At 49.5% G+C, this 17,887-nt stretch overlaps 1 protein-coding gene across 3 annotated transcripts in view; it reads right to left on the reverse strand.

The window, feature by feature from the left end:
* Nucleotides 1-537: 537 nt before the first annotated feature.
* Nucleotides 538-17,887, reverse strand: part of NFKB2 (nuclear factor kappa B subunit 2) — an 86,990-nt gene continuing 69,640 nt past the window's right edge. For 2 of the 3 annotated variants that reach the window (XM_083502490.1, XM_083502489.1), the window contains 14 exons: nucleotides 17,496-17,581; nucleotides 15,541-15,679; nucleotides 15,318-15,437; nucleotides 12,461-12,670; nucleotides 10,834-10,975; nucleotides 9,251-9,365; nucleotides 7,408-7,615; nucleotides 5,065-5,234; nucleotides 4,840-4,942; nucleotides 3,810-4,030; nucleotides 2,926-3,004; nucleotides 2,248-2,420; nucleotides 2,031-2,142; nucleotides 538-1,938 (listed from right to left, as the gene is read on the reverse strand). In XM_083502490.1, the coding sequence (XP_083358616.1) occupies nucleotides 1,802-1,938; nucleotides 2,031-2,142; nucleotides 2,248-2,420; nucleotides 2,926-3,004; nucleotides 3,810-4,030; nucleotides 4,840-4,942; nucleotides 5,065-5,234; nucleotides 7,408-7,615; nucleotides 9,251-9,365; nucleotides 10,834-10,975; nucleotides 12,461-12,670; nucleotides 15,318-15,437; nucleotides 15,541-15,679; nucleotides 17,496-17,581 (2,015 nt within the window). In that variant the 3' untranslated portion in view covers nucleotides 538-1,801. The remainder of the gene's footprint in view (nucleotides 1,939-2,030; nucleotides 2,143-2,247; nucleotides 2,421-2,925; nucleotides 3,005-3,809; nucleotides 4,031-4,839; nucleotides 4,943-5,064; nucleotides 5,235-7,407; nucleotides 7,616-9,250; nucleotides 9,366-10,833; nucleotides 10,976-12,460; nucleotides 12,671-15,317; nucleotides 15,438-15,540; nucleotides 15,680-17,495; nucleotides 17,582-17,887) is intronic. The other variant, XR_014525903.1, reaches the window with a different exon arrangement.

Consider the following 17,887-nt stretch of genomic DNA (forward strand, 5'->3'; position numbering starts at 1 on the left):
GTCTGTCACTTGCTGGGGTCCTGACTAAGCTCTCCTCCTCAAGAACCATCTGCAGCCAAGACAAAACCTTGGAGCAGAAACTGTGGTCAAGAGGGAAATAAAGCTCAACCACAAACCTGGGTTCAAACAGCACACTAAAGCCTTGGCTAAACCGCCATGTTGCACTAAGCTAAAATGGACCGAGGAGGCAAACAGCTCCACTCTCCTCCTCTGAAACCAGCATGCTCACAATGGTTTGACTTAAGTCTTACATATAAACACAGCCTGTGATAAACTAATGGAACATTTTCTTAACAGCCTGAAACAACATTCACTAACCTTATGCTCTCTAGATTCTTTTGGACCACACTGGGGTTGATTGGAGAGGTAGTCCAAAACGTCTGGAGGACACCTGGAAGGCAAATGGTCTAGAAAAATGCATTAATCAGCATAGAATCATAAAGTTGGAAGGTACCCAAGGGTCATCTAGTCCAACCTTCTGCAAATGCAGGAATCTCAGCTAAAGCATCAATGATGAATGTACTTTTGATGCAGACATAATCACCCTGGGATTTTTATTTATTTTAAAAAATTATCCGCAAAGCACAAGTCTATTCTCTATGACAGAAGTCTTTTGAAAACTACAAAGGCTTAGAAATTGGAGTGCGGTTGTGGCAGAACTTGTCAGTCATCCACTCAATACTTTTGTCCTCTGATGCGCCGGTTTCCTTCTTGTATCCAAAGGGCCAAGTTCTCCTGAAAAGGCCTCTTTGCTGTGTACATGCAAATTTGCATCATTTATTCCCTTCACAGAACTGGGGGGGGGGGGGTGTTTCTGAGCCAAGGTTGGAATTTTCAGCTCAGAAGACTCCCCCCCCCCCAAACAAACCAGCATGGATTCCTAACTGCAAATCTTTAAATCAAAGTTTTAGCTACTCAACATTGCAAGAGCTCTCCCCGCTCACACACCTCTGACTAGGAAGCACAACTGTCAGCAGCTACCAAGGGCCAGAACATCCTTCTTGCTTCACTTGTCGAAACTGCTTACTGACATTGAATGGCATTCTTTGTCGCTTGAAAACAATGTGCAGACTGGACACCTGCTGATAGGCAATTGTTAAAATTGCATGTTAGCAAATTTTCCAAGATGAGCCATTATGTAAGGGTTTGCTCAAATCCAAATTAGATCGTAGGACTAAGCAACAAATTTGTTCACAAGGTTCTGAAAGGGCTGTTACCCTGCTTCACATGGCACGAGGGTTGTGCCAAACGTAGGGTTTCTTTCGCCTGAACGCATTTTGGGGGTTCTGCCCCAAATTACCAAGCCACAGGTGAAAATTCAGTTCTGTAGAGCCATTAATTCCCAAGGAGAAGGCAGGCACCTGAATCACTAGGACTATAAAAAGGCACTAAAAGGGGACCAATTTGTGGGGCAGTCCAGGAGCTCAGGAGTAAATAGCATCCATTGTCCAACCAAACCTAACCCATCACAGGGGACATGGCTGATGCCGGGGAGCAAGGTTGTCTCAGGAAGAGCAGAAGACCCAAAGTCCTGATCAGGCTTGGAATCAGAATTTGATAAAAGGCACCAGGACAAAACAGCTGCTTATCCCTATCTCCCACATTTGGTGAAGGTCTGGTGAATGCAAGGCAGGCTAAGCTAACTGCAACAGTCCTTCCTACATTGTGCAGACCAGCCGTGAAAATCAGAGCTGCGCCGAGCTCTGCACGGCCTTCCCAGCTCCTGATGCCCAAGTCCTGGGTCCGAGAGGCACATGTCCGAAATCACCCTTCCCCCAGCGAGGCTCCGGCTTCTCTCGTATCAGTGCACTTGCTCCTGCTGGCTGTGAGGCAAGAGAGGTGGGACTTCCAGCGAGGAGGCTGGTGGAAGCTTCCCAGGCAGGGCTGCTGGCTCCTCTTCCACGGACTGGCTCCCATAGGCGCTATCTTCCTTCAGCTCTGAGAGAGGCAGACAGAGATAGCCGTCAGCAAGTTATCCGGTGCAGTCTTCCTGCCCCTGCAACCCCAGCTCTAACGTTCCGTATCTGTACCTGTACTCTGTAGCTTGACGAACGTCTCTGGTCTCTGCAGTAGCTTCACTCCCTCCTTCAGTCCCATGGAGTCAAGCGCTTCCAGCAGACCCTTGAGGCTGCCGCCAGCAAGCTGGGGGGGAAGAGAGAGAAAAACATAGAGGGTTCAGAGGGGACCTGCTAGGAATCGGTGACAGAGGAGAGGGGGAGGGCAAGGGACAGAGGAGGATCTACTAACCTCGTAGCTCAGAAGAAGTCTTCTGCTGGGCGACTCTGCCCCTCTGTAGGTCTCCACCAGGCTGCAGAGGCCCAGTCTCTTGGCTAGCTCTGCCCAGTCTGCCCCTTGGCAGTCATGGTTCAGAAGCTTCTCTAGACTCTGGAGGGTGTCGCTATTCAGAGACAGGACGCTTCCTGGAGAAATCAGAGACAGAGGATGACAGACGATCGCTTCTCTGCACAAAGGTGCCTAAAAGCCATTGCCTCCTCCCCACACCCGACCAGGAAAGCAGCACCTACGGCCCCCGCTAAAAAAGAATAGATAAGTAAAGCAAAAATAAGAGCTAAAATAAGAGAACTTAGTGACATTTGTTTTTCTTGAAGAATGAAAGCCCTTTTCAGATTATTTGAAGAAAGACTACAAAATGAATCTGTGAGCAGGTTTTGAACTGTGAGCGACATAACAATTAAAGATTATTGTGTTATGACTATGTTAAATAAGAGAGGAGGACAGGGTTCAGCAAGGGGGGGGATAAGAAAAACGTCACGGAAAATGGGATGGAAAGTCAGTAATATATATTTTAATATGTATTGGAATTTTATATACATCGATGGCCAAAGCCCCCTAGTCCAAATGTGAAATGATGCACAGGGGTTATTTCTCAGCGGGACCCCAAGCGGAAAATAAGCATTCACTCACCTTGCCTGGAAGCAGGAGTCTCGGCAGACTGTTCCCTTTCTGGGTTCTGCAGCAATGCTTGCTGCAATATCTCCCGCACCTGGAAGGAAAGAAGCCTTGGTTACCTCTAACTGTCCCCTAAGCAGGTTATATCAGGAGAGATAAAAAAGAGTTTCTTCTACTGAGTGCATGGGGATGGGGTCCGTCCCATCACAAAACATGGGGTGCAAAGGGGTACACAGAGAGCTACAAATAGCTATGATCAGAGGTGGGCGATGATCCAAACTGCCTTAGTTGCAGGACGCTCTATAATCCAGAGGTGGACAATGTAGCTCACAACACCAGGGAGGGCAACACAACAAGCGTCAGCCAACAGCCAGGAATGATGGGAGCTGCAGTCCAGAAGAGGCTGGTCCAGAACAGAGCTTCCCAAACTTGGGTCCCCAGCTGCTGTTGGGACTACAACTCCCATCATCCCTGGCCACTGGTACTGCTAGATGGGGATGATGTGAGTTGTAGTCCAACAACAGCTGGAAGAAGAAGAGGAGTTTGGATTTGATCACTACTCTAGTGGCTTTATCACTACTCTAAGGAGTCTCAAAGCAGCTAACAATCTCCTTTCCCTTCCTCCCCCACAACAAACACTCTGTGAGGTGAGTGGGGCTGAGAGACTTCAGAGAAGTGTGACTGGCCCAAGATCACCCAGCAGCTGCAGGTGGAGGAACAGGGAATCGAACCCAGTTCACCAGATTACGAGTCTACCGCTCTTAACCACTACGCCACCTTGGCTCTCAGCTAGAGACCCAAGTTTGGGAAAGTCTGGTCTAGAACATTGCATATGTTGCAACTAGGAATGGCTCTACTGCAGCGAGGGTCCAATCTGAACCCCCCAAAACATTACATACCTTCTGGCTTGAAGTCAAGTCCAATGGCGTGTGCCCCCGCCCATGCTTGTCAGGCCATTTGCTCTTCAGCTCAGCCACGCTGTCTGCACCCGGCTCCACCAGGGCTTCTCCCAGCTCCATGACCCATTCCTCCTCCTCTTCCTGTTCCAACTCCACGTCACTGCTTGGGTTAGACGAGGGGGCCGAGATGGGCTCGTCGTTCTCACACAGGACATCTGCCCCTGGGGAGTTCAACAGGGAGTTCAGCTGGAATAATGCTTCAAACAGGACAAGGTATATCAGGGGGTTTATCGGGCAGCTCCCTTTGTGATTGCACTACGCCTTGTTCTGGAATTTTAGGCCCAGATTCAACAAACCCTTTCTGCTACTGGAAGCCAGTGCAAGGACTCCCCACCTGTGGAACAGGCTTTCCCCCATCTCTTTCCCCAAATCCACTGGAGGCACAGGAACACCCCCAGAACAGCGCATGGGTAGGAGATGAGAGATTGTCCCATTAGCCCAAGCCTTTCTGCTTGTCAGTGCTGAATTCCAATCTTTCTCTGGACCAGTTTGTTGCCCACCCTCTCCTTCCCCCAAACTTTTAAAAGTCTGGGATATTTATTCAATGTCATCTTCCGTTTGAAATCAACTGCATAGCTCATTCCCCCCCACCCCAGTCCAACTAATGCAACATTTGTTGTCTAGACTGCACCCATAAATAAGTGGACATGACAAAGAGAGAGAGACCTTATAACTGAGCAACTGAGCCCAGAGTCCTCTCCTGACAAATGGAATGGGTTCCAAGATCCCCACTTCCCATCCCAGTAAGAACTGCTCCCTCTTGAGTGAGTAACGTTCTGGGTGCAGATGACCCAGGTCATCTGCTGGATGGAAATAAATACCTAGTAGGAAGTCAGATGACTTTCGGTCAATGCAAAGTTTCAGCTCTTCTTAAACCAGAAGGGTGAGAATAAAAAGTGGGCAGCCCAACAGCTCCCAGAGGAATCCTTGAGCCCTACTGAGTCCCAGGGACCCTGGAGAGATGATTTACCTGCTTTGATCAGCATCCTGGTAAGGATGGGGGAGCCCATGCCTGCTGCCAGGTGAAGAGGCGTATTGCCGGCCGACGTCTGGGCATTCACATCAGCTCCCAGCTGGACAGAGAAAGGGCACAGGATTAAAGGCTGGCAAGCGCTCTCAGAACAGAGCCAGCCCTTCCCACATACGTGAAGGAGGATGGGGAAGCCATTACTGGACACAGCCAAACCCCGCATACCTTCTTCAACAGGTACGTCGCCAGGTTAAGGTTCTCCATCTCCACAGCAAGATGCAAAGGGCTCCGGCCGCTCTGCCGCTCGGCTGCGTTCACATCCGCTCCCTTCTCGACAAGCAGCTCGATGCAGACCGGGTTCTTGCACTTCACGGCGAGGTGCACAGGGAAAAGGCCTAACAAAGGAGCAAAGGTTGGTGGGAACGAAGCACCAAAAAGCTGCTTTTGAGGACGGCTGGGGAAACCCCTCTAGGGACAGCACTAAGGCTGTGCAATAAAATCGCTTTATCCTTGAATTTGAATACCGGTATTGAAATAAGTGTTTCAGCTAGGCAATATACACCGTGAACAAAAGGTGGAGACTTAACAGCTTCCCAGGGGGTAGCTCAATATTTTGCAGATAATTTGCAGGCACCAGTGTCTCCAGCTTTATTAAGCTCTCTCCCTCCTCCCTTCTAACCAGTAAGAAAGAAGATAAGCCCTCACACAAACCAGCAAACTCTTTCAGCTTCCAGTTATCTTTCCACTTAGAGCTCAGCTAATTATGCAGAGCCTGCTAACAATTCAGGAGCAACCCCAAGAGGCGAAGTAAACAAAGAACTGGAAAGCACTTCTTTCTTCCCTCGCCAGTGAAAAAAAGAGGGGGGGGGGTATTTTCAGGTGGTGATTATGTTGTTGGCTCCCCCTAAATAGCTAACCTACATATTAAAAAGGGTGTTTTTTAATTTAAATGAGACTATCTTTTTGCTTAAGGGACGTGGGTGGCGCTGTGGGTTAAACCACAGAGCCTAGGACTTGCCGATCAGAAGGTCAGCGGTTCGAATCCCCGCGACGGGGTGAGCTCCCATTGCTCGGTCCCTGCTCCTGCCAACCTAGCAGTTCGAAAGCACGTCAAAGTGCAAGTAGATAAATAGGTACCACTCCGGCGGAAAGGTAAACGGTATTTCCATGCGCTGCTCTGGTTTGCCAGAAGCAGCTTAGTCGTGCTGGCCACATGACCCGGAAGCTGTATGCCGGCTCCCTTGGCCAATAAAGCGAGATGAGCGCCACAACCCCAGAGTCGGCCACGACTGGACCTAATGGTCAGGTGTCCCTTTACCTTTAGGGACGCGGGTGGCGCTGTGGGTTAAACCACAGAGCCTAGGACTTGCCGGTAAGGTCGGCGGTTCAAATCCTAGTGACAGAGTGAGCTCCCGTTGCTCACTCCCTGCTCCTGCCAACCTAGCAGTCGAAAGCACGTCAAAATGCAAGTAGATAAATAGGTATCGCTCCAGCGGGAAGGCAAACGGCATTTCCGTGTGCTGCTCTGGTTTGCCAGAAGCGGCTTAGTCATGCTGGCCACATGACCTGGAAGCTGCATGCCGGCTCCCTCGGCCAATAAAGCGAGATGAGCACCGCAACCCCAGAGTCGGCCACGACTGGACCTAATGGTCAGGGGTCCCTTTACCTTTACCGTTATCTTTTTGCTTGCATGCTTGCTTGCCCTGCCTCCCTCCCTTTGATAAAAAAAGAGAAATTGGTGGGATGGGGGAGTCCTTCTGTGTCAGGGGGAAATGGAGGGGAGAAGATTTAGCTGCCTGCCTAATGCTGAAATGGGAGGTTGGGTACTATGTAAGAATGACGGGGAGGCTGTTTTTCAGTAAGCAGTGAATGCAAATGTGTGTCAACTCACAAACAAGCCCTTCTGAATTCACTGGGGCTTACTTCCAGGAAAGTAGAAGAAGAAAGTTTAGTTGAACTTATGCATGCACAGATTCCACTTAGACCTCTGGGTGGGGAAGCAGATGCAACTTGACTAGTAAATCATTTGAAAATATATTAAATGTAATATACAGAAGTTTATTTAATATTTTCATTTGATCTACTACTTTACATTTTAAGGCCCTCCACTGCCGCAGGGAGCCTTGTCAAGGCCCTCCACCGCTGTGGGGAGGTACGGCAGGACTCTCTGCCCCCATGGGGAGGCCCAGCAAGGCTCTCTGCCACCACAGATATATACCATATTTTTTGCTCTATAAGACTCACTTTTTCCCTCCCTAAAAAGTAAGGGGAAATGTGTCTGGGATTCAGAGTATTTTTTTCTTGTTTTCCTCCTCCAAAAACTAGGTGCGTCTTATGGTCTGGTTCGTCTTATAGAGCGAAAAATACGGTGTATCAAAATATCATGATATTTAGCTGGTGATATATTGTGATGTTGAAAGCCAGATATCACCCATCCCTAGACAGCACACCTCCTGCAGATTATGCACTGCCTTCCCCTCTTGTTTCGAGCTGCTCATAGACATTCACTCTGAAACCAGCCAGCCAGCTGTCACCTGCCTGAGCCTCCAAAACTATCCCGTCACTTACCATAATAATTAGGTGTTTCCAGGAGCTGGAGGGTGTGGGAGCCGAGGTGACAGAGGAGGGTCTTCAGCATCTCCTCATCCCCCAGCTGCAGCGCCAGGTGCACTACGGAGTTGCCATAGCGATCCAGCAGAGTCGGGTCCGCACCGGCCTGCAGCAAGAACCCAGCCACCCTGGGCTGGCGGGTGATCACAGCCAGGTGCAAAGGTGTCTGCAGAGAAAATGGGGAGACGGGTCTAATTCTAGCAAAAGAACGGGGCAGGGAATCAAGGTGTTTCTCCTAAGTGCAAAGGCCAGAGAAACTTCCTTCGCCCCTTCCCATCTAAGCAACGTTCTGGGGTGGCCACTTTCTCTCCACTCCCACCTGAGTAACAGAGGAGAAGGAGACACTTCCTTGTACAAGACTCAATCATCTACCTGCGCAAGCAATGATCAGACAGGCGTACTCTATGTGGATTCACACCTGGTTCAAGGAAACTAGGACCACTCCTCGCTGCTGCCCTTAAACTAAGCAGGGGAGTCCGACACAGTGCCTCCACCCAGATGTTCTTGGACTTCAACTCCTGCCAGCATGGCGGCCCATGGAGAGGAATGGAAGTAGTTGCAGCCCAGCAATAGCTGGAGGTGCCATATTGGCCAGCGCCAAAGTGAACAGGAAGTTCACAAGGAAGAATCCCTGGAGACAAGGGAAAAGTTGGGACCAGCTCATTTTCTTAACTTGTTATGGGGTTACGTTCCAACACCATGGGGTCTGCTTTCGGCAGTTCTTTTATTCAGTGGTACCTTGGTTGTCAAACGCTTTGGAAGTAGAATGCTTCGGCTTTCGAATGCCGACAACCCAGAAGTGAATGATTCTGTTTTTGAACGTGCCTCGGAAGTCGAGTGGTTTCCGAGGCATGTTTCTCCATTTTTTCAATGGATTTTGCGGACCACCCATTGTGCCTCGGTTGTCAAACATTTCAGAAGTTGAACGGTCTTCCGGAATGGATTACATTTGACAACCAAGGTACCACTGTGTGTGTGTGTATTTCCGCACATTTCACATAAAATTCCAATACATAATTATTTTTTCTTTAGTTTTGTCAACTTCCCATCCCATTTTCTGTGTTCTTTTTTTAAAAAAAAAAATCTGTCTCATTGCTGCACTCTTCACTCTTCTACATCATAACCATAAAACAATAATCTCTCATTCTTCCTGCTGTCGTAGTTCAAATCCTGCTCACATCTTCAACATATTATAACGTTTCTTTAAACGGTGCAAAAAAGGGCTTCCAGTTCTTCCATAAAGCAGTCATCATTAAGTTCTCTTGTTTTAGCTGTTAGTTTTGCTGATTCGGCATCGTCCAGCAGCAGCTCCTTCTTCAGACAAAGCCAAGGAGGAGTCTGTGCAAGGCTATCACAGCTCAACAAGAGCAAAGGCATGGCAGTATCAGAACTTGGAAGGATGGGTGGAGTTAGTGAAGAGGAGGAGTGGAGGAGTTTGGATTTGATATCCTGCTTTATCGCTACCCTGAGGAGTCTCAAAGCGGCTCACAATCTCCTTTCCCTTCCTCCCCCACAACAAACACTGTGAGGCAAGTGAGTCTGAGAGACTTCAGAGAAGCGTGACTAGCCCAAGGTCACTCAGCAGCTGCATGTGGAGGAGCGGGGAATCGAACCCGGTTCACCAGACTACAAGTCCACCGCTCTTAACCACTACACCACACTGGCTCTCAGGGAAAAAAGAGAGATCCTTTCTCACTCTCACGACACACACAAGCCAAACAGTGCTAGGGAATGCAGACAAAAGGATTGGGGGGAGGGTAGGGGGCGGGGAAACTGCACCCTGAAACATCATCTACTATACCTGCTGCAAGTGATTTGCGATGTTGAGGATCTGCTGATTGGGGATGCTGACTGCCACTTGGACCAGCTGGGCAATCACAGCTGTCTGCTCATGGATGATAGCCAGGTGCAAAGGCCTGTGGGGACAGACAAGATTATTGTCTTAAGAGCAGGAAGATGAAGTTCTCGGGAACTGTGCGGTCAGTCGCAGACGGGACAAGAAGCGAGTCCAACTCCTAGCTATGGTCTGTGTGCGTCACCAAGTCCCCCCTTCTACAATTTGCAAAGGAGGATCCAAAACTCCCTCTACTTTGGGGGTTTTCCGGTCCAAAGAAAAAAAAATGTTTCCTCCAGAAACTACTGGAGGCAATTGAATATTGCAAATGGGACACGTTTTCGTATGAGTGGACTGCGGAACGGCAGAGGACGAGCTGAAGACTAGACAAAGAGTTCTGGTCAGGCCTCCGCTACAGCTCTGTGATCACTTGTTTTACTATATTTATTTATTAAATATGTAACCCCGGCCCTTCACCTGCCTCATGGCAGTTCACAGCATAAAAATGCAAAATAAAAACACAAAATACGTACTAAAACCCAAGAACAATACAAACCAACAGCCGCCACAAGCACCCATTGTTCTCACCATCTGGTGAGAACTGCTGTTCTCACAATTTAAAGGAATTTCACAGGAAAACTAAGATTTTCAAGTCTGCCCAATGTATAAGAAAAAACTGGGAAAATGGACACAAGCCAAAGACTGAGAAAAGGGGATAGCTTTTTTTATCAAAATATCTAAAAACCTAGCCAAATATATTAAGGGAACAGCAGTTTCTTGGAGTTTATACTAAAGGGCTTCGATCAGGTATGATATCAATTTATATAAGAATGTACACATTGCATTTTTGTATGTTTTTTTGTCCCTTATGCACCTCTTTGTTCTTTTGCCCACCCTCACTCCCCCCTTTTCTTCTCTGTATCACTTTCTTTATAATTGAAATCCTTCCGATAAAATATTAACATTAGATTGGAGGGAAAAGGTACCAAGAAATGTTTCCTAACTCTGAGAGAGACTGAATATATTGTTCAAGCGGGCAGCAGAATTCCTTTCCTTGAGCCCTTGCTTCCTTTTCCACATTTCAAGAGGCAGAGAGAAGAAGGAGGAGGAGGAGAAGGAGAAGGAGAAGGAGAAGGAGAAGGAGAGTTTGGATTGATATCCCGCTTGATCACTACCCTAGGGAGTCTCAAAGCAGCTAACAGTCTCCTTTCCCTTCCTCCCCCACAACAAACACTCTGTGAGGTGAGTGGGGCTGAGAGACTTCAGAGAAGTGTGACTGGCCCAAGGTCACCCAGCAGCTGCATGTGGAGGAGTGGAGATGCAAACCCGGTTCCCCAGATTACGAGTCTATTGCTCTTAACCACTACACCGCACTGGCTGTGGCTCCTCCCTAGCACCACCCTCCAGACTCTTGCCTCCAACAGAAGGATTGCAGGAAGCGGGAAACTGTCCCCCGAATTGTGGAGGAGGAAGCCAGCTTGCTCCCGCCACCTCCCACCCACCAGACAGCGCCTGCCCCAAAGGCCCCGCTCCGTCCACAGCAGACTCACGTGTCTCCGTTCTCGTCCTGAGAAGCAGCCAGGTGCCTCTGCACAGCCAGCAGCATCCGTGGGTCAGCCGTGACTGCGTAGTCGAGAAGAGCCCGGGAGCTGCGCCGAGCGAGCATCAGCATCCACGAGCTGCACTCCTGAGCTAGGGGGACAGGGAAAAGGCACTGTGTGAATGGACTTCTTGCACTCGGTCACTGTGCATGAATCCCCCTGGACACAATACCACCCTTGCCAAGCTTTGCCCTACTAGGGCAGGGGGTTGGGGGGCCCCACAGGGTCCAGATGCGACTCTCCAGGTCTCTCCTGTTGGGACCCACACCTTCCTGCTCAACCCCCTTTTGCTGCTTTTGCCTGGGTGGAACGTGCTCTTGGCATCCGATAATGTGTCTTACTTGTCTGGACAGAGAATGTGTGTGCAGAAAACCGCCTTTCGCGAGGCTGCAATGCAACCTAATGATACAAAAGGTGGGAGTCTCTCTGCCCACTTTTTCCTCTGGCCATCGTGTGCCCACTACCCCTCAAAATGGATGCTCATGGAGGAACACACCCCACCCTGGCTGAAAATAGTTCTCCCCATCCCTGCAACAGAGGAAGGTCACAGGTCCGTGGTGGAGCATGTGGCTTTTACAAGCAGACATTCCCAGATTAATTAAGTGTGAAACTAAAAAGCCGGTGGCGCTTGGAGGATAAAGAGTGCCCCCCCAGCTATGTGCACATGCCAGAGTCCTACAGCTTGTAGCACCATCGGTTTGGCTCCTGGGGGAGCGGGGAAGGAAGGGGAAGAGACGGGCCACTGTGGCTATGGCTGTCGGAACCGGGGGATGAAAAGCCAACTGACTGGGCCCCAGCCGGAGCGTCTCCCCTCTCAGCCTTGCAGCTGCGGAGATCCATCAGCGCACTCTCCTGCTGGGTCTGCAGCAGCCACTCATAGTAGCCCTGGCGCAACTTCTTCAAGGTCTTGTTCCTCTAAGGAATCAAGTTCAGCCTTCATGGCTTTTAAACATGGCTCTGCATCCTTTGACGCGGGTGGCGCTGTGGGTTAAACCACAGAGCCTAGGACTTGCCGATCAGAAGGTCGGCGGTTCGAATCCCCGTGACGGGGTGAGCTCCCGTTGCTCGGTCCCTGCTCCTGCCAACCTAGCAGTTCGAAAGCACGTCAAAGTGCAAGTAGATAAATAGGTACCGCTCCAGCGGGAAGGTAAACGACATTTCCGTGCACTGCTCTGGTTCGCCAGAAGCGGCTTAGTCATGCTGGCCACATGACTTGGAAGCTGAACGCCGGCTCCCTCGGCCAATAAAGCGAGATGAGCGCCGCAACCCCAGAGACGGTCACGACTGGACCTAATGATCAGGGGTCCCTTTACCTTTACCTTTACCCTTTGAGGTTAAATCTTGGACCTCTTGGAAGCTTGAAGGTTCCCAAACCTTCTCTGAGTTACTAACAACAGCTGTTTTAGCAAACTCATCAGCATACCTCTTAGGTGGTTTGCCCTTTGTGGCCCTTTCATATAGAATGTGTATATTTCATTCTATATATGCATATAGAGAACTCTCCAGCACGTAAGCTGCTTCCGAAACGCCCCTTAACCCCAGACTACTTTGGACAGCACTCGTCTCACAGACGTACCATGCTGCAGCAGTTCTGCGTAGCGCTTTTCCTCCGCGGAGACCCGGCTCCCATCTTCTAATGTTTGCTGCTCCCCCTCTTCCGGCTTGGAAGTTCCTGGCATGCGGATGCCCCTCCCTCCTTGGTAGTTGCCCATCGGGTAGGTGCCAGAGAGGTAGATGCTGCTGTTGCTGCAAGAGCTGTACCCCGCTGAGTGCCAAGGATTCCCAGCTGGGATAGGCAGGCGTATACACAAAACACAGAGATAAGAGAGAGGTTTCTATATTAGCCCAGTTGTGCTCACAGGGTTGAGCGACGCGTGGCTAAATTTCAGGAGCCCTCAATAAACATTTCAGACTTCTAGCAAAAGGAACCCATCCTTCCCCTGGCAGTCTAGTGGAAAAGCAGGGAAGAGAAGGGGAGAAGAAAGAGAGAGGGGTGGGAGAGGGGGTGGTCCCAACCACTTCTGGTTATGTCCCTGCCCACAGTTGGCATGCAAGCCGCCTACACACTGTTCGCAAATTGTATCTGTTGGAAAGCAGAAGGAGGGCAAACCCCAATAAGTCAGGTCTGCACTTATGCACTGCTTTGTCACCAGCTCAGCAAAGACACGGCAGTAGCTCCCAAGCTAATAACGCACTGGCAAAGTCACGGCTCAACTTAGGACTTTCAGATATCACATTTGAAACTGGCACTGTTCAGTTTACTGCAGGAGAGTTTGTGAGCCTGTATTCTAGTCGTCAACGGCGACTAGACTTTGCTCCCTGCTTTGCAACCCAGAAACCTTGATCTGCGGCACGTTCTCATTTAAAAATAGAAACCAGCCCCCTGGGCATGCTCAGCTCAGTGCTTACTAATTCTGCAACATCTGACACGCCTGCCGTTTGTTCTGCAGAGCGTTGTTATCCAGACCCCCTTTCTCTGCGCTGAAGACAAGCTAGTAAATTAAAATAATGACTCCGTCAGAGGGCTGCCTGCTTCAAGAGTGCATGGTTCTGTCTTTGGAAAGAACGCTCGCCTCCCGAGTCACGGGGAAAGGTGTAAAGCGAATGGTAATTAGCAGTTTCCACTTGCTGCAGAAATTGGAACTGCCTCAACAAATTGCATTGGAAGATCAGCCTTCTCTCTCTCTCTCTCTCTCTCTCTCTCTCTCTCTCTCTCTCTCTCTCTCTCTGTCTAATTAAGAAAACTACTCTGCGCTCTTTTAGCAATTCCACCCCATGAATTGTCCAGAATCGCTCACAGCCGTCAGCAGCAGTGGCTCACTTAAAGCCAGAGATACGTTTCATATCAAAGAATGTTGTGGAACTGAGCTACAGTAGCATCCCCTCCCTCAACCACTTAGTGGGATGGGGACTCGCTGTAGCTCAGTGGCTAGAGCTTCTATTTTGCATGCATTACACACCAAGTCCAATCACCAGCATGTCCCGGTAGGGCTGGGAGAGACTTGCCTGAATTCCTGGCAAGTCGCTGTCAGTGCAACTGCAGGCAACACTAAGGTAAAGGTAAAGGGACCCCTGACCATTAGGTCCAGTTGTGGCCGACTCTGGGGTTGCGGCGCACATCTCGCCTTATTGGCCAAGGGAGCCGGCGTACAGCTTCCGGGTCATGTGGCCAGCATGACTGAGCCGCTTCTGGCGAACCAGAGCAGTGCACGGAAACACCGTTTACCTTCCTGCCAGAGCAGTACCTATTTATCTACTTGCACTTTGACGTGCTTTTGAACTGCTAGGTTTGCAGGAGCTGGGACCAAGCAATGGGAGCTCACCCCGTCGCGGGGATTCGAACCGCCGACCTTCTGATCAGCAAGTCCTAGGCTCTGTGGTTTAACCCACAGCACCACCCGTGTCCCAACACTAAGGTAGGTGGACAAAGAGTCTTAAGGCAGCTTCTTACGGTCCTAACCAGCCTTACCATTACACCAAAGTGCATATGCGGATTCTCTGTTTTATCTCTAAGCCAACACAGAGAAGATGTTTATCACATGAAGCACAGAATGAGAAAAGCAAAAAGTGGCCATTGAATCGTCAAATTGTCAAGGTGTAAGGGACACCAAGGGTCATTTAATCCAAACCCCCTGAAAGGCAGGAATCTCAACGAAAACATCCATGACAGATGGTCTTCCAAAGGCAAGGCAACTGCTTTTTACAGAAGTGAAAGCCTCTCCAAAACGAAGGACATGTTACACCAGCAGAACAAGTGCAAACCAAACAATATGGCTAATCGGAAAGAATGACGACAGGCCATCGCTAAAGGTGCTTAGGCTAAATCAGTGTTTCCCCAGTTTGGGTCTCTGGCAGTCTTTGGACTACAGCTCCCATCATCCCTAGCTAACAGGATCAGTGGTCAGGGATGATGGGAGCTGTAGTCCAAAAACAGCTGGAGACCCAAGTTGGGGAAACACTGGGCTAAATAATGGAGACTCCTTTTTTATTTAAAGCACCAGATGAAAAAAGGTTTAAAGGGAGGGGGGGTGAGGAAATCACAGAAGAGCTAAAGAAATCCTTTGCCCCTACTTACATGTCAGATGATGTTGGGGAGAGACCCAGAACCGAACCCATTTATTTTTGCACCCAAGACATCCATGCAAAGGATGCGCCTATCAACGTTTTATAAACTGACAGCTTAAAACCTAGCTTCCCGTGGTCAGGTGGCCTTTACCCCCAAGGAGCTCCAGGGGTAGCTGGCTTCCTACAAGAGTGGAAGATGCTCAGGGTTCCACTGCCCAGTGCCAGAATTTTACAGGCTCTCCTGGAGTCTATACTCTGCTGCCAAAACTATTGCAACGAAAAGCCTTCAATCTCAAAACTAGGAAGCCACCTAAAGAGCAAGGCATTCCAAACTCCCCAAGCCTCCGTCAACAAAGAGCAACGTTTACCTCCGCCAGAACCAAATCCGCCGGCTCCGCCCCCAGCGCCTCCCATGGGCGAGCCGCCCCCAAAGTGCTGAGGAAACTGAGGCAAGGTCTTCTTCCTCTTCCTCTCCACTTCTTCTTTATCTGCAACCAAGGACACAAGAGGAGAGTCGTCAAAGACAAGGCCCTGCGCTGGCACTGGACAAACAGAAGTAGCAAGACACTTCTTGGTACAAGCTCCCTGTACCTTCCACCACCGGGTAGTAGGTAAACTGCTTGGAGTCACTCACGTCACCCCCTCGCTTGCGCTTCAGCTGAAGGAACACGGTGACCGGGCGCTCGATCTTGGTCTTGTGGTAGGGCGGCGTGCGGAACACAATGGCGTACTGCAAGGACACAAAAGTATGAACACCTGAGTAGGCCTTAAATGGCAACCCAAGAGGCAGCTCCGACTGATTCAGAGTCAATGTATCATAACGTAAAGAACTTGACTACTGCCGTGGGTTAAAGGAGAATCAAAAGCAGAGTTGGATGTCATAAGCACACAGAGAGAAGTGAGCTCAAAATTGACAGGCTCCCTCCTACCCACAGTGGTTTGATAGAGAGATATTCTCTTGCAGCACCCGACAGATTAATTCCCATGAGGCAGAGCAGCAAAATATTAGAAATATGGGAAGCTGCCTTCTACTGAGTCAGACCACTGCTCCATCTTATGCTGCAGCGAGACTCCTTACGGGGTCCTCGCCGCGAGATCACATTCATCCGGTGCTATACCAGCTGCACTGACTCCTGATGGGGTACAGGATCAGGTTTAAGGTGCTGGTTTTAACCTTTAAAGCCCTATACGGCCTAGGACCCTAGTACCTACAGGACCGCCTCTCCTGGTATGTCCCACAGAGGAACTTACGGTCTTCAAACAAAAACATCCTGAAGGTCCCAGGCCACAGAGAGGTTAGGCTGGCCTCAACTAGAGCCAGGGCTTTTTCGGCTGTGGCTCCAATCTGGTGGAACGCTCTGTCACAAGAGACTAGGGCTCTGCGGGACTTGACATCTTTCCACAGGGCCTGCAAGACAGAGCTGTTCCACCAGGCCTTTGGTCAGGGCACAGCCTGACTCCCTCCTTTGGCAATCTTCACAGAACTTTAGCCTAATGGTTGCCATCAATCTGATTTGAATTAATTTTATAATGAAATGATTTTAGAATGTTGTACTATTTTATTGTTATTAGCCGCCCTGAGCCTGGCTTCGGCTGGGGAGGGCGGGATATAAATAAAAAATTATTATTATTATTATTATTATTATTATTATTATTATTATTATTATTATTCAGTATTGTCTACACTGTTTGGCAGCTGCTTCCAGGGTATCTGGGAGAAGTTTCTAGCCCTACCTAGAGACACCAGGGATTGAACCCACTGCATAGAAGGCCACTGAGCTACAGCCGTTGCCCCGTTAAGTATTAACCCTTCTAAAAACCCGCCAGCCAGGAGGAGAACCATCACAATACAGTGTCCAAAAATAGCTCAGCAGGATTTCACGAGCCTACGATATTGAACAGATCTGAGGCGTCCAGGGAAATACACCTCTAGAAATGGATCATCAACTAGGACAACTGCTGCAGCTTATTCCGCATCTTGGCCCCGAGTCCCAAATGATGTGTCTGAAGAAATCAGTTTCATCCATGCAGCCCCTGCAGCTGCCAAGTCACTCACCTCGCCCAGGAATAGCAATGAAAATGGGCAAGTAGCTGCCTGGTTCGTGACCTAAAGTAAGTCGCACAACTATGCAGAATAGAATTTTATCGCCCTCTGAGCTTTATTGGAAGGAAAACCCAGTTTCCCAGGGCTTGCGTTCACTGGTCGCGAGAGGCGAGCAAACCAGGGAAAGGAGATGGGCTTTCCAAAGATCTTGCGAAGCTCATCAGGTTTAACAGGCAACAACGATCCAAAAGCATATGCTTCGGACCTATGTATACTAACATAACCTCTCATTTTCCCCAGACAGGTGAAACTCCAAGCCCACACTTACAATCCTTAAATTACTATGCACACAAAACCTGGTGGTCTTTTACCTGTCTTTTAGCCTGGTGCAACACGGAATGCTACACAATCTTGGCATCTAATTGCTCAAGCTGACAAGAGATTTGCTCTGCAAGACTGATCTATTGAGTGGGACCCAGGCCTCCCACGACCCAACTGGTACCTGTTTATGTACATCTGTAGGGGAGAAGTCCCCAAAGGCCTGCCAGCCATTCTCATCGTCTTCATAAAACCGCACCTCAATATCATCTGGAGGAGGAAGAGAAAAGTTATTTCCCTTGTGAGCAAGCACCAGCCCACCCTGTCTCAGGTCCCAGGCATCTGAACTAGCACAGGGTCTCATTTCTTAAGGTCTTCTCTCTCTCCACACACAGTACATTCTCAGTGCATGCAATCAATACCACTATGTGACCACAGCCCAGCCCTCTAGAGCAGGCATCCCCGAACTCTGCCCTCCAGCTGTTTTGGGACTACAACTCCCATCACCCCTAGCTAACAGGACCAGTGGTCAGGGATGGGAATTGTAGTCCCAAAACAGCTGGAGGGCAGAGTTCG

This window comes from Podarcis liolepis (assembly GCF_965112155.1).
Source record: "Podarcis liolepis genome assembly, chromosome: 5".
Classification (NCBI taxonomy): domain Eukaryota; kingdom Metazoa; phylum Chordata; class Lepidosauria; order Squamata; family Lacertidae; genus Podarcis; species Podarcis liolepis.